The sequence below is a fragment of the Chrysoperla carnea genome, chromosome 5 (assembly GCF_905475395.1).
Source record: "Chrysoperla carnea chromosome 5, inChrCarn1.1, whole genome shotgun sequence".
Lineage (NCBI taxonomy): Eukaryota > Metazoa > Arthropoda > Insecta > Neuroptera > Chrysopidae > Chrysoperla > Chrysoperla carnea.
In genome coordinates, this window is record NC_058341.1 from 27,069,063 (window position 1) to 27,085,218 (window position 16,156).

General features: G+C 28.9%; 1 protein-coding gene across 1 annotated transcript; it reads left to right on the forward strand.

The window, feature by feature from the left end:
- The first annotated feature begins 1,054 nt into the window (after window positions 1-1,054).
- LOC123300818 (cysteine-rich venom protein ENH1-like) lies at window positions 1,055-6,635 on the forward strand. Its single transcript, XM_044883463.1, has 5 exons — window positions 1,055-1,104; window positions 1,187-1,317; window positions 1,393-1,547; window positions 5,181-5,402; window positions 6,084-6,635. Exons 1-5 carry the CDS (start codon window positions 1,056-1,058, stop codon window positions 6,331-6,333), a joined length of 807 nt encoding a protein of 268 aa, XP_044739398.1. The 5' UTR covers window position 1,055; the 3' UTR covers window positions 6,334-6,635.
- The last annotated feature ends 9,521 nt before the right edge of the window (window positions 6,636-16,156 follow it).

Sequence of the window (16,156 nt, forward strand, 5' to 3'; positions counted from 1 at the left end):
ATTTGCGCCCTCACGGGTAAACAGTGATGTTTTCGAAAAGAAGTTTCAAACAAAAGTTGTTTATTTTTTTATAAAGAACATTTCTTACATTTAAACTTCTATTTCTAACGGTTTACAAGACCCAATTCACCTATGTTGCTCATTTACGAACTCGATCTCACTTTTAGGTCCTGAGCACGCTGTAAAAATTTCAACTTGATATTTTTTTTTGTTTTTTAGTTATCGTGTTGTCAGACGGACACACAGATAACCGGAAATGGACTAATTACATGATTTTATAAACACCTATACCAAAATTTTGTTGGTAGCATCAGTATTTTTAAGCGTTACAAACTTGGGACTATAAAATGATTGCTGTTTTACTAAACTGTTTTCCGTCTCGAAACTACTATACTATCTTCATACATTGTAAAATAATACAATTTTGTTTTTCGGGGTGAAAGCAATAGCTTTCTATCATAGAGTTAATAATAAGATTTTACTATTATTGTAGTATAAAACTGCATAAAAATAAATAATAATTTACATATATGTAATGATAAAATGTTATTGGTCTTAAATGAATGTGTAATGAACTCCAGTCACATTCCAATAAATCAATTATTATTCGTTAATAACACATACAAATTCATTTTGAGTATTAAAATTTCATTGAACCACATCCACCACATCCTACAGGCGTCAGTAGTAAAATTGTAATAAAGAAATCTAGCTCGATCCGTGCGGAATTCCACTCCCGCAGTTATCGTAACCCGTGGCTACCCTGTACTTGGGGCTAAAAAAAACAAACAACAAATTTGGCAGAAAAGTGTTGAAAAAATCAAAAGTTCTTAAATTAATATTAGGAAAAAATATTAAAATGGGTATTGTTTTTTTCAATGGAACCCAAATTTAAGTGAGTATTCTAATAAAATTCATTTCACATTTGCAATCACAAAGCATAATATTTTTTATTAAACAGCTGAATAAATTATTTCTAATACAGATTCGTATAGCTTCTTACTTTGAAACTTCTATTTAAACTACATTTTGAAATATTCTGTCCTACCAATAATATGTATTTGAGCAGAGTACTTATAGTTTTAATAAGCTTATCAAGTGTTTGTATGTTCAAATTAAAATATTTATATAAATTTAACAAAAACATTTAAAATTAAAAAAAAAAATTATATTTTATACTTTATAGATACAAAAACTAATAATGATAAACGAAACTTTGATACCCGAAAAAATAAAAGAATACAAAATAGAATCGTTGGAATTCATAATTATTTTCGATCAAAAGTTCAACCAACCGCAAGTAATATGTTAGCATTGGTGCGAATATTTTGTGCAATTTGTGATAAAAATGGTATGCGAGTAAAAATATTTTGTGTTTTTTTGTTTTTATAGAGTTGGAGTGTTGAAGCCGCAAATATGGCACAAAAGCATGCAGATGCTTGTGAATTTGGGAGGCATAGTACGATAGAATTGCGAAAATCGAATAAGTTTAAACAATGTGGTGAGAGTTTGTCTATTTATGATGTACGCGATCCACGCGCTGATTGGTAAATATTAAAGTTTTCATTTAATTTGTGAGAAATTGATTGAGTGTGCAACATTAATATCGATTAAAATTATGTTTCTATTAACTTAAAATAGTAAGATCAAATTCATAAATTCAAAACAAATTTTACCAAAATTAATTTTTAGTATAGGAAATAAAATTGACAAAAATGAATGTAACAAAAAAATGTTAGTGCAGCCTAAAATTTTGGTTATTTAGGCCATAGCTGGCTGGCCATAGCGCACAAGACCAAAAAGTTTTTCGTAGTACAGGTCTTTTGAGCTTCAGGGGGTGAAAAAATTGTATTTATTATGGTTCAACTTTCTAGCACAGACAGTCGATATCTTATTCGATTATGTGAGAAATTTCGATGTATATTTCCATAATCCCACTTTAAAAATTATTTCGTATAAAACTAAACGGTAGAAACGGTGGGATTATATAAATTTTTGAGCTTTTAAGCCATAAACTGGAGAATATAAGCTTTCGAAAATGCTAAGGTTAATTCATATTCGATTATATTAGAATAGAAATAGCTGTTTGAAATTGGATAAAAATTTCAAGTAGTCCACTTCACTTTGTAAGCAGTTTATATTAATCTGTAGAGTTTAAATACCTTTCGGATCTAATCTAATTCGTTATTTATCACATGATTTATTAATTGCACTAATAAAATATGACAAATAATAATTACTTATAGTCTAAGATCCCAATTAGGATCGACCTTCACCCATCTCTTTACCGAATGAAAGTTATTTTTTATGAAATACAAAATGTTAACAAATATCCGTGCAATGGGTTGCCTAAAAAAATGTGGTCCAGACTACTTTTAGTGAAAATATCAAGAGTAAAATTTTTTGAAATTTTTCACTGACTTACATATCTAACGAATATTGATCTACTCGAAAGTAAAAGCCATAAAGAATATGCAGCAGCTATGCTATCTGTCTCTTTTCGTTCACTATTTTCGCATTTATACAAGTTGTGAATAGTAATTACGTTCATCTGTTAATTCATTGCCTCACATATATAAATAAAGATAATTTTATTGCAAATACGGTGATATGATTGTCCACAAAATATCAGTCAAAAAATAAAGTTTACAAGCTTTCCAAGTTTTGATGTTTTTATTAAAAGTTGTCTGGACCATATTTTTTAGGGCAACCCACAACAGGGATATTTGTAAATATTTTACATTTCATAAAAAATAACTTTCATTCGGTAAACAGATGGATGAAGATAACTTAATTCGGATCTTGTACTATTAAAATGATTTATAATTTTTGCTAAAAGTAATGTTAAATTAATTAAAATGACCTTATGTAACTGAAATTAACACAATTTTTTATTTGGCCTTATAAATCGCTATACTTATGGAGTTCATGCAATGAAATAAATCAAAGTACATTATTAACTTCCAAAATAGCGCAGCGTTTTAGATACAATACAACTTTTATTCATAAATTATTTATTATTTAAAATCTAATATTGTTTAATTAATTATTTTGATAAATTAGTTCAATGAGCATAAAAATTGCTCTTGTGCATAAAATAATATTTATAAAAAATATAACCGACTTAAAAATAGCCGCAAGCAGCAGAGTTCCAACATTATAGTCATATATAACTGAAACCTATCTGGCTCATTTGTTAAATTTTTTCAAAAAAAAAAAAACTGTATGTGATGGTGAGAATATCAACATCAGACAGTCGCTTAAACGGCTCGTCAATTGTTCTTCAATTCAGCTGTTCAATCTGGCCACAGAATGATCTGATGCGGGTTATTCTTAGCGTACTTGTATTACCGTCGAGACGAATCGGAACTGTGCCATCAGTGCCCATAGTAATGCGTTCCTCAGATAACCACTTCCAGATCATATAATATGTAATAATTGAACAATTGAAAGTGACCGACTTGCATGAGCTTTGAACCCTAAACCTATGGATTAGAAGTCCAAAACTCTACCAAGCCTGCTACAACTACCGTTGGAAATGACAAAAGAAAAATATAAAGTCAATTGGTTTTTAGCTGAAAATTTTGTTGTTGTTTTTTTTTTTTTTTTTTTTTTTTTTAATTATGAAAAGTAAAAATCAAAATTGTTTGAAACAAGGAATATTTTTTGCGTAATTTGAGAAATATTTTTTGTTTGATTTTCAATATCTGAACTATTTCGACTACCACATTCAAAAAAATTAATATTTTGAATTGGTTATGACATCTAAACGTTTAGTAGATGTCATAACCAATGTCCCCAAAAATTTTTCATGTAATTCCAATGAATTTTGGTCAAATTTTTCGGATTTTGCGTAATATTTTGAATATCATTAGACAAGAATAGTTATAAATCAAATATATTCCTTTCTCAGAGACCAAATTTTTTTTCTTGTCTTCCACTTCCAGATCATATAATGTGTATTGATTGAACAATTGAAAGTGACCGACTTGCATGAGCTTTGAACCTTAAGCCTATGGATTAGAAGTCCAACACTCTATGAAGCCTATCACAATCACCGTTGGAAATGACAATAAAAGAATATAATCTAAATTTGATTTTTGAGATGCCAAAATAGACACCATTTTTTCTTTAACAAAATGGCGATATCTGAAATATTTCATCGATTTTTTGAGTTGATAGTGTCCCCACAAGTTACTCTTAACGACATATTGCTGCGAATTTTCTTTCTTTGATGTCCACAGTTCAAAATTTAATCGTTGTATCTTTTCACATACTCTCCTCCTTTGTTGAGATCGGTTAAAAACGAATTGAAATAATTAACATTTCGATGAATTAATTTAAATGATGTTTATTGAACAAGAAGGCAAAAAATAACGTCACGTTTTAAATAATAATACTGGTTGATTGAAAATTTTGTTAAAATAATGGGATTGTACCCTGCAAAATGTCTTTAACGTGCTGGATCCGAATTTGAGTTGAAAAGAAATTTAAATAAAAAGTACTTGTTAGAGCACAAGCTTGTTGTCATTGTACTAAAAAGTAGAAAATAATTTTTTTATGAGTCACTCATACATGAATATTCGTAAAAGCTTGAGGCACTCAATATAAAATATCAACAATGATACAGAGCACCTCAATGTTTGTATATTACTATGTTTGTAATGGTGGAATCAAGGTTTTACGAATCATGTATGAGTGACTCATAGCAAAATTTATTTTCTACTTTTTAGTAGAATAAAAGCTTGCGATCAAAAAAGTTTTTTTATTTTAATTATATCAAATATGGTGGAAGCGATGGGAAAAATTATATCAAATATCAGAACGCCACTTATCATACCATGCATTGTCATCTGAACTAAACGGGTACTCAAAATTTCAGCTCAATCGCTTGCGGATAACTGCTTCAATGGAATGGAGTTTTACCTTATAATGGATATCACTTAAGGGGGGTTAATGGATCATATTTTTACTTGAATAAGGTTTTGTAAAATATTTATTGAGCTTTCGTAAAGTGTTGAGAGAAGAAAGTTTTTCTTGTTATCTATTGAGCTACTTACGGAAAATGCTTAAATTATTCCTTAACAACGTGTAACGATATAATATGTGTGGATGTTTTTAGTACCTATACTTATCAAGTTTTGGGTAATCGATGATTTAATGTAATATTCATGTTACAGGTTAAATGCAATTAAATTATGGTATGACGAAAAATCATTATTCCAATATGGTGGTAATTTAACATGGCTACAACAAAACTTTCTACGAGTTGGACACTATACAACTTTAATGTGGGCAACAACTTCTCATGTTGGATGTGCTTACGCTAGATGCTCGAATGATACCACTAACACGCGTAGAAATTTTTCATTTCATAATTTTGTTTGCGCTTACTGCCCGATGTAAGAGTCAAGTAAAACCTATCCCTCAGTCTATAGCTCAAAAAATGTTTTAATTGAGAAAAAATGATTCAAACAATAGTTATTTGCCTCAAATGGGGACATGTTATATGGTGAGCCCGAGCTCGTTACTGATAAAAGACTGAATAACACTTTAAATTAAGATATTAGTTCTTATTACAAAAAATCGAAATTCTATCAAAGTTGTTTTGTTTGAGACATTTTTGAAAAATTGAAATTATTTCTAAGCACTCTCTTTTCTAATCAGAGGGACCCATAAATCAGTTGTTGTAAACAGTTATTATAATCTTATCTAGCTTTGCAATTTAGTTGCTAAATAACTACTTGTATTGAAGGCGAAGTCTATAATAGTTTCTTACGTTTCTTACGCCTGTACAAAACTTTATCTCCGCCTCTAAAATATGAAAATTATTATTAAAAATTTGTCATGACTTATTGAGAAAAGAAGAAAATTAAAAAAGTTAACATAGTAACTTGTCGTTAGTTTACATTTTGACAGTGATTTGAAATTAATACATTACGATACAAGTGCGGTAATGAATGAGAAAAGTACTTCTTGTCTCACGGGCGTAGATAAAATTGTTGTTACAACTAATTTATGGAACGCCTTATATTTTAATACCAAATCATGTTGATTAATGTCTATCTGCTTTTACATTTTAGTGGCAATGATTCTGAATATATCAACAAACCGTATAAAAAAGGAAAGGCATGCGCCGATTGCCCAAATCATTGCTTTCAGAAAACTTTATGTTTAAATCGATGCCCCGTGTATAATAATTATGGTCCAAAATATTGCAATAAAGAAGACGGAGACTTGTTTCGTTGGTATCCCGATGGCTGTAAAGATAAATATGTTCGAGAACAATGCAAAGCAACTTGTCGCTGCGGTAAAAGTCGAATATATTGGTAATATAAGAAACTGTTGTAAGTAAGCTGTTGATAAAAAAAATTAAGTGTTTAATTTTCACTAAGTGAAACTACCTGCTAAATGTTAGTAAATCTTTAATTTCGAAAGATTTCAATTTTGAAAGTTTTTACAAATAAAAGTTTGTCTGCAGTTTTCTAAGCATTTTCTGCCCTAGGCGAACATTTAAATTACCGCCCTCAATATTGACAAAATAAAATAGTAATAAACCGGTAATTTGCCAGATAATTGGCCGGGACTTAATAAAGATAGAATAAAAGTTAAAATATGTATAACATTTTTACAGTTGAGCTGATATTTTACTGATATTTTTCTAAAAATGTAGCGGAAATGAGGCATTATCAATAGCCCTGCTTTTTCCATACAATTCCAGTAATCGGCAAATTATCAATCAATTGTTTATTGAATTTTGATATTTAAAAAAAAATATTATTTACAAATAATAAAATTATGTTTATATGTTTGTTTATGATAAATAATACCTTTATTTTGTGACCTTTCAGTTTTATTTTTCAAAACGATACGTTTTGTACGAAGAAATGATATTATAAAAAAAATTAAAATCGTATTATTTCGAAATACGAATTAAGCATGCAGAATATAGGACGAGACTGGAATCTTTATTTGAAATAGTCTCTTTAAAATTTGTTATTTGAAAAAATTTTTTCCAGATCCGAGTACATGTCCTATTCTATTTTGTTTTTATTATGGTCTAATCCTATCTTATGTATGAGAATTTGTTGAAAAATTTATATTGAAAATAAGCTTTTTATGCGAAAAAGTCTCTTTAAGCTACCTTTTACTCCTTCTACATCTGCTTAAGGTGCCACGAATATCAGCAAGACGTCAGTAGCAGCAGAGGGTGAGACATCAAATTTGGCCCACCATGGGAGACTAAGAATCAAAAAACTCATGAAAATTCGTGTTTCAATTTGAAAACAAATCACGTTTTTTCTTTATTTTTTAATTCTGTTAAAGGGTATCACTGTATCCTATGTACCCCCTTTGGATTCACAATTCATGAATACCTACGAGCTTGACAAATTTGTTCCACAGTACAGGTTAGGAGTGGCCAATTGCACTTTTAAGAGACCGTAACGAAATTCAAAATATGTAACCATTAGATCTTTTTTTACAATTTAAGATGTGCTGATACGGTCGAAGCTTAAAAAACTTTGATTCAAATCCAAAAAAAAAAATTATAGAGATTAAATTTAAAGAACGTAAGATTGTCTCAGATTTCTTACGCGAACTCTGATTGTAAGATAAAATGGCTTAGTCTCTTGGCTACAGGACGATTTGAATAAATGATAAATATTTACAACTACTAATATTTTGTAATTATTATTTTATATGATAAATAAACATCAAAATAAATTAATCTAAACACATTTAAAATTTAAATGCAATATTTAACTGCATAGATATTAAATTTTAGAAGGAAATGCAGTGAAAATAATTAATAGTGTTATAATTTAGAATAATGTGTTTGTATCGTAACATTTAAATGCTATTTTCCTTTTAAAGTATAGGAAATTATAAAACAAGCATCAGTTACTCAAAAACTATTATTTATTATTTTTATAACAACAAAATTATTAAATAATAGTCGTTAACAGTCCGCTTCGCTGGGTGATGAACTTTCTTCAAAAATGATTCTGGTCATGATCCTCTGATTCTATTTGTAACATATATTGTCCTTATCCCTTAACTCTCTTACATCTTCCAATCCATATTTTTCATCTAACTGCTCCTTCTAATATTTAAGTAGAGTGGTCCTTTGCTCTTTAACATCTGCGCTCACTTTAAGTACGTATTAATATAAAGAAGTGATCGTTTCACAAACTTGCATAATTCCTCAAATACATTTAAGGTGCAATTGTCAAAATTTTCCAAACCGAAGTTTGAAGAAGTCTAAAACAATTTTTAACCCAGAGATTTTAAAAATTTCCGAAATTTATGTAGTTATAATGGTTGAAAAACGCCAAATGAAAACCAAATTTAAAAAGGGAAACTTTTGAGCTTCAAACATTATATTTGCTTGTTAACTTTAAAACATTCTATTGGAAGATTTTTTCGTAATAACTGAACAACCAATTTTCAAAAAGAAGACCTTTATTTTTCATTTAAATTCGGAGTATATTTATTTTTTCCGGAGACCGAAGAAATGCCACGAAAACCAGATTCTCCGTTCAACACAAGGAAGTGTAGTGTACCTTCCCAAAAATGTTTAAAATCTTTCTGTTTCACTGGTATTTTTTTATATTTCTAATTTTTTAAAGAAAAATTATAACAGTAATATTAAATTAGAATGACTAAGAATTTTAATTTATGTGAATGGATACAATTATTTATATAAATTGTTTAACGACTAAGAACATTTTTATTTGAATAAAGTTTAAGTTTTGTTAATGATCCACGAAATTAGTTGCAAAAAATGTATAGAAAAAAATAATATATGAACATAATAATAATAAAAAACGGAGATAGATAGAACGCAAATAAGCATCTAGAATTGTTAATAAACAAGACCTTAACAATATAAGATATGTTTATACAAAATGCTCTTCAACTACTGCCATCAAATAATATTTGCTTTGTTTATTAAAATGCACTGTTGCAAGATTATAAACAGGATGAAAATAAATGTTTTTTGTATTTTTTACATTTTATGCGGTGGAAATTTAGATAGCAGCTAATAGAAAAAGTATTTCTATTTCGAAAAATTATCTTTCTAAAAGCCACTTAACTTTGAAAACGTTAAGCTCCTATATACCCTCAGCAAAATAGTTCTGAGCTACCTTCATGAAACAAGTTCGTAAGTACCTAATAGAAACCCATCTTCCTCTGATTAAAAAATTTCGACGCTATTTAAAGAGCAAAGGCACTTCTGTGTTAATCACGTTTTTCCAAAGAAGTTTAGAAAATTCTCTGTGTTATTGGAATTTGATTTCATTACGACAGTAAAAATCTAGTCGTGAAGAGGAAGAAGTCTAGTCGACAAGCGAACACTTTAACTTGAGAAATATGCCTAGAAGCTTAGATTAGAAGTTGATAGCATCTATTGGTTCTGGAAGGTGACATGACTCCATAATACTTGTTATAATATTTCGTGCTGCGTCTAGAAAAGCAAATAATCAGATACATGAATGTCTATCAGGAAGAATCCCGTTCCAGTACAGACAAAAATCAAGCCCCCATACACCCTAATAAATATATAAAGCCCCTATAAACCTGCAATTTTAAACTAGAAAACTTTTTATTAAGTTAAGCAGTTAATTGTTTCATGTTTTTTAAAAGTTCGCATTTATTAGGTACATCGTCCAAAAAGTGCATACGTGCAAAATGGGCCCTTGTCTTTAAGATTTTTTATTGCTTCAAAAGACGTTCGTTATTGAGTCAAAACATCGTGTGAAATCAATTCTTGGATAACATCAATAACTACGAAAATATGAAGACTTTAAATGTACAAGTAATCGAATAGTAATAATAATATAGTATTCGAAAAGATAATAAACAGTTAGCATTTCTTCGACTGGGGCTCTTTGAAAACTGGGAATTAACTAATTTTAATATTCGAAACAGCTTACATTGGTGGTGCTAAAATACTCTTTTTAATTAAGTCAAGTTTTCATTGTATGCAATTTTTAATCAACCTATAATTTGATTGTATTTCTACATTACACGCTTCGAAGATTTTTAAAAGTCGTTTCTACTTACATTTATTTTTTTTCTAAAAACAAACGGAAAAAAATAGTTAGCTCTTATAATATGATGGTGATATAGATTCAACGCGAGTGTTGTTGTATTATGGAGTTTTAGTCGTCGTACGGCGTAGTGTATGAGAAAAGTGTATATCATTCGTGTCGCCGTCTTCATCATCGTCATCATCATCAGCAAAGTACCCTTCTGATTCATCTGTCTATTCATTCTTGTATATTCATATTCGAAAAAATGAGCCTACAAAGATATTTTGATCAGAATGTGACTCAGTTGATGCCTCAAGATCTGGAAATCAATGTTCTGAATAATCTTTTTCCATGAAGAAGAATCGTAAATAAATAATTGTACGAGAAATTCAAAAATTGTTTTTATTTTACATAAGATAATTACTTTTGCGCTACTTTTTATATACTTCCCACAAGGATATGTTTATAGGAAAAAAGACACTTCTATTTGTGAAAAAATTCTGTGGTATTTTAAAGTTTCTTATAAGTCGTTTCGATTTTAAAATTAATTATTTTGTGTCTTTATTTGAAAATTAAGATTATCGACTAGATAGAAAGTTGTAAGATAGATGTAAATGGGACAAAAATCTTTATATATGAAAATTCAGTTTCCATATGTTTATCAAAACTCGAAAAGAAATCGATGGATTGACTCGAAAGTTTTTACACAACGTTGCATTATAATGGAAAAGTGTTTTCATGTTTTTATTCAAAAATCTCACTAAAACAGAAAATTTCAAGTGTTTTGCGAGGTTAAAGATAAAAATAATAAATAATATTGCTGGGTTTTCATTTCCAGAGTTTCTAGCTTATACAGGGCTTAATAACCGCTTATACCGGGTTTAATAACTGAATCGATTTTAAACTTGGATTGAAATTATTGGGAGTCGAATTGTTAATTCATAAAATGCGCAACGCGAAATTTCATGATTGATAGACCTTCCTTCTCCCTATAATTAATCTAAAATTGAAAAACCCATCTCTCTGTTTGCGTGATGTATTTTATGAATTACTCCTGGACTTTGTTTTGTTTAACACTGCGCTTAATAAAATAGGCTGTTTTTTAACAACGCCGAGTTTTCCTTTGATTCCACAGCCTAGCCATAAAAAAGTAAAGTTCGTTAAATATTTTTATTTACTTTCTCAATCATTAAAATAGACTGAGCCAAAGCGAAGCGTGACCGAGTCAGGCTGGTATATATAGTATAATGAAGAAAAAATAAAAAAATGTATAACTATGATAAAAAACACTTCAAAATTAAATTGTTTTTTACTTCCCTCAGCTTCCACCATATTTTGATATATACCTATGCATTAAACTTTTATATACGTATAATTGCGCCCAGAGATAACGATGATAAAGAGGGAAAACGATTATATTTTTTTGGTGCAATAAGATATTTTAAAATTTCTTTCTTTTTTTACTTAAATTTTTATTTAATCTAGCTTCTATTTTACAGAACAAAAGTGTATCTATCGTCATCAACATTTACCCTGTTCTTCAGATAGTGTGTGCAGTATATCCTGTTGTTATAATTTAACAGATGATGATGAGACCAGAAAAAAAGGGTTATTTTTTTCACTTCCCTGTGTTTTGCCTTAAATGTGTGTATAGTAAATCTAACAACAAGTATTCTTAATTCTACCATCACGTAAATTGAAAGCATAAATTTATAGACATTGCATACACACACACACACACACACATTCACACATAGATATCTTTTGAAATTTAATTAGCAGCTCTGGTTGTTAAACATATTTTACTGGAGTTTATCATTAGGTTCATCTTCTGAGTGTGTCTCTTTACTTTTTTTTATCGAAAAAAATATGTATATTAAGCATATTAAATTCTTTTTTATAAGAATTTATGTAGGACATCAAGATTATGAATGTCCTTATCTTTAATTACGGATATTTTGCATTATATGCATTCATTTATTAAAATAATAATCATAGATTTACATACGTATGCATTTAAAATAAACATGAGAATATAGACAAGATAAAAATTTCAGTAAATAATACTTTTTTAGCTCCCAAACTAAAAAAAGGGTGTTATAAGTGACCGCTATGAGTGTGTGTCTGTGTGTTTGTCTGTCTGTCGCATCGTAGCGCCTGAACGGATGAACCGATTTTATTTTTTTTTGGTATGAAAGTAAGTGCGAGCTTAGGTTTCCGTACCCGAAAAAACTAATAAATTGACGATGAGCTTCAAAATTGATTCAGTTTGGAAAAGGCATAACAAATAATTTTAACATATAAATAATTACTATGGAAATGAATGGTCAAATAAACCTGGTTCAATTCATTTCGAAAAGTGAAATGGTAAAATAATAAGGTAATTTAAAACAATAATTCAAAAGAACGAACTCAACTCAAATATTTCAATTTTAATTAAAATATTTCCAAAAATTTGTCCCAAAAAATGATAGCTCTCTAAGTATACTTTTCATCTCATCTGATGTCCTTGACCATCACTTTGATCTTGATTTAAGGAGTCTTATAAGTTTAAAGTGTTTTTCTGTGCGTCAGTGTGTTTCTTAATAGCATCGTAGCCCCTAAACGACCGAACTGACTTGATTAAGAACATTTTTAACCCCCGAACTAAAAAAAGGGGTGTTATAAGTTTGACCGCTATGTGTGTCTGTCTGTCTGTGGCATCGTACCGCCTAAACGAATGAACCAATTTTAATTTATTTGGTTTCATTTGAAAGGTAATTTAACGGAGAATGTTCTTAGCTATGTTTCAAGTGCAAGTTTAGGTCTCCGTACCTGAAAAAACAAAAATTGGCGACGATCTTCAAAATGCTTTACGGTAAAATATAATTTAATGGAGAGTGTTCTTATAAATGTTAAGTACGAGGGTTCCGTACCAGTTTTTTAAACGTTCTACACACGATTAGACTCCATCGACACCAGCACTAGTACCATCATCAAATGAATAGAAATTTTGTAGTCAGTACCTCTCTCTCTAATAATACACCAAGTAAAGAAATTTCCATTGCATAATCATATCTCTAACATTTCATAAAATTTAGAACTAGGTTATACTAAAGGTATAAATATAAAAGATATCAAAATATTTTGTGCAATAAAACATGAATTATTTAAATAGTTTTATGACTAAATGGTTAGGATTCATTTGAAAAGTTTTCGCATAACATATTTTGTAATTATTATAAACATAAATAAAATTATAGTAAAGAATATGAGACACATAATATATAAGTATATACACCTTAAAGAAAACAATGAAAACCATGAAATATAATAAAAAAAAAATTAATATAATAATATAAAAAGAGTTTGAAAATATTGACGCAGACACACAAAGCTGAAAAAAGATAATTAACCTGAATTATTATAGAGTCATGAGTTACACTTGTACTACACTCTAAGCTAAATTTTAAATCAAAGTAGCAAGTGAAATTTACCTAATCTCTTTCCAAACTGAACCGTTTTGAAACATAGCTAACACTCTAAATTATCTTTAAAAGAAACCAAAAAAGTCAAAATCAGTTCATCCGTTTAAGAGCTGCGGTGCCATAGAGAGACAGGTAGACACACACGCACATACGTACACACAAATAGCCTTCTTTTTGTTCCGGGGGTTAAAAATAGTAAACAAATTAATTTTTTCCCCCTGAGCGAGCTTTTCTTTGTTGGTTTATCTTATAAAACCTTGAAGCGTTCTGATATTAATATCGCATTATTATTAAACAGTTCGCACTATCTGAACTTATCAGTTTTATGAATAAACTACCTCGATCCGTTCGGAAATCCGCAATGCGTACCCGTGGCTAAAAACATTCTAGAGATATAATATATGTATAGGACGTTCAAAACTAAATGGCACCAAATAAAAGAGAGGGTAGATGTATGTAGGTGTATACTTAATGTCACAAAAAATGCTCGTTTTTCATATAATATTATATGTAAAACGAGCATTTTTTGTGACATTAAGTATACATACATATATGCACACAAATCTACACTCTCTCTTATTTGGTTCCATTTAGTTTTGAACGACCTCTTTAGTGATAATTTGTTTTCTATTTATTTATAGGCAATGTTTATTACAGATTTGATATAAAAATTACAAAATGAACAAAATTAAATCTTAATAATATTTCTCTAGCATGTTTATTCGTAAGCGGTACATTTTTAGACCGTGAGTCTATTTTTTATCATTATCATTAAAAGTTTGTTTCTAATCATTTTCACTTAGAAAACATTTTCCTGCACACTCTCACTAATTAAAATGTAAAGCGTGAATAATTTTAAAATTCTCTGTATAAATATTATAACACATAAACAGTAGTAAAACACTTTATACTTCATTTCCATACTTTTCATGTTTAAGTTTTGAAATGAAAATTGAAATAATAACTTTTATCGTAATATATTTTAATAGGTTTTCATATTTATTTATCCTATTTATCTCTAAAATTTATCTGCTAAACTAATTTTATAATTTCGTTCAAGTTAATTTTATAAATATTTTGATTTATTAAATATGGTATTAAAGTCATAATTTGAATTGCTTGTCTATTTAAGTTGTAAAAGAATTAAATTTAATTTTCTGTTTTTTAACCGTGTATCAATCGAGTGTCGAGTTTACGGAAATAGAGTTTTCCGATTTCCATGTTTCAATTTTCGTATTTCAACGTCTTTTTTGTCATTTATGGTAAAAAAAGTTATTGCCAACACAATATCCTTCAACAGTTGCAACGTTTTGCTTTTTTTGTATAGTATTTCCCTAAAATCGACGCCCAATTCATGGTTAAAATCCCACATTCATGTTATTTCAAACCTTTAACAATCCTCCAAACGACAGTCAAAAAGAAGCATAGAAATTTCACTTTTTGATGAGCTCAAGGTCTAAATAGAAAATTTTTATTTAAGAAATTAAAAATCCATAAACGTGGCACAAATTTTACAAATGATACATAATAAGACATTATATCAAAAAATAAAACTGGAACAGATACCATAATTTTTTAACAGTTTTTTTATGCAAATTATTTGTTTTTCTATTATTAGCGAATTTCCGAAGGAAATAGAGCTAGCTATTGCTTTTGTGCTGATGATGGAATTTAAAAAAAAATTCTTCGAATGTTCATCGTTCCTACGTAATAGCTGACAAAAATGACAATCGTTAAAATTATGTATCTATACGTTTATGTACCTGTAAACTCTTTAGCACAAGCTATTTAATGCCGATTTGAATAAAATTTGATATCAAGAAGGATTTAAGTATTCGAAAGGTCAAGTTTGTTAGTGAGAAAATTTGAATTTTTTCAAAATTAAAAATATTTTTGTACTTTTGATCAGTTTTATGAAAAAAAGTACGCTTGTGATTTTTTCTCTAGGTGCTCAGTTTTCGAAATATAGTTTTTGAAAAATAAAAAATGCAATATTCGATTTTAAGAAAAATGTGTTCTTTTTTCAATCTCCGAGGGAATTCGCTAACGCAACTCCTGCGCTACGCATTTTTATTCGAATTGCATACTTCTGTCTAAAGATAGCAAAATATACCTTAATCGATTTTACCTTCAAATACAGAAATTGAGTCGTGCAAGAAGTTAATGTTATAAAATTGGATTTTGGTTTTTAAAATTTTCATTTTATGAGAACGGCAATTGTGTTAAGCTGTAAATTATCGTGAATAGCTTCTAGATATAAATATTTTTCATTTTCATCATCAATTGTGCTAAGCTGTGTTGTCCAACTTCTGGATAAAAAACACTATCTATATACGGATGATTGTAGACAAATTTTGAACTCAATGCATGTACAAAAAACCGGCCACGGGAAATAAAAACCAAAGATAAATGAACAGCTTTACAGTTAACACTTGGTTTGGTGATTTGAATAGACCAATACCCAGCTGTAACTAATAAACCATATATCCAGAACTCTAGTTTTGGATATTTTTTTCAGTAACAGATACTAACAGCAGCTAATTCACAAGATCATTTATAAACATGTATCTATCTAAATGTTTCAAATGTATGTAAAATAAGAAAAAGATAATTTAATTTAAATCAATAAATAAGGTATCGTTATATTATATC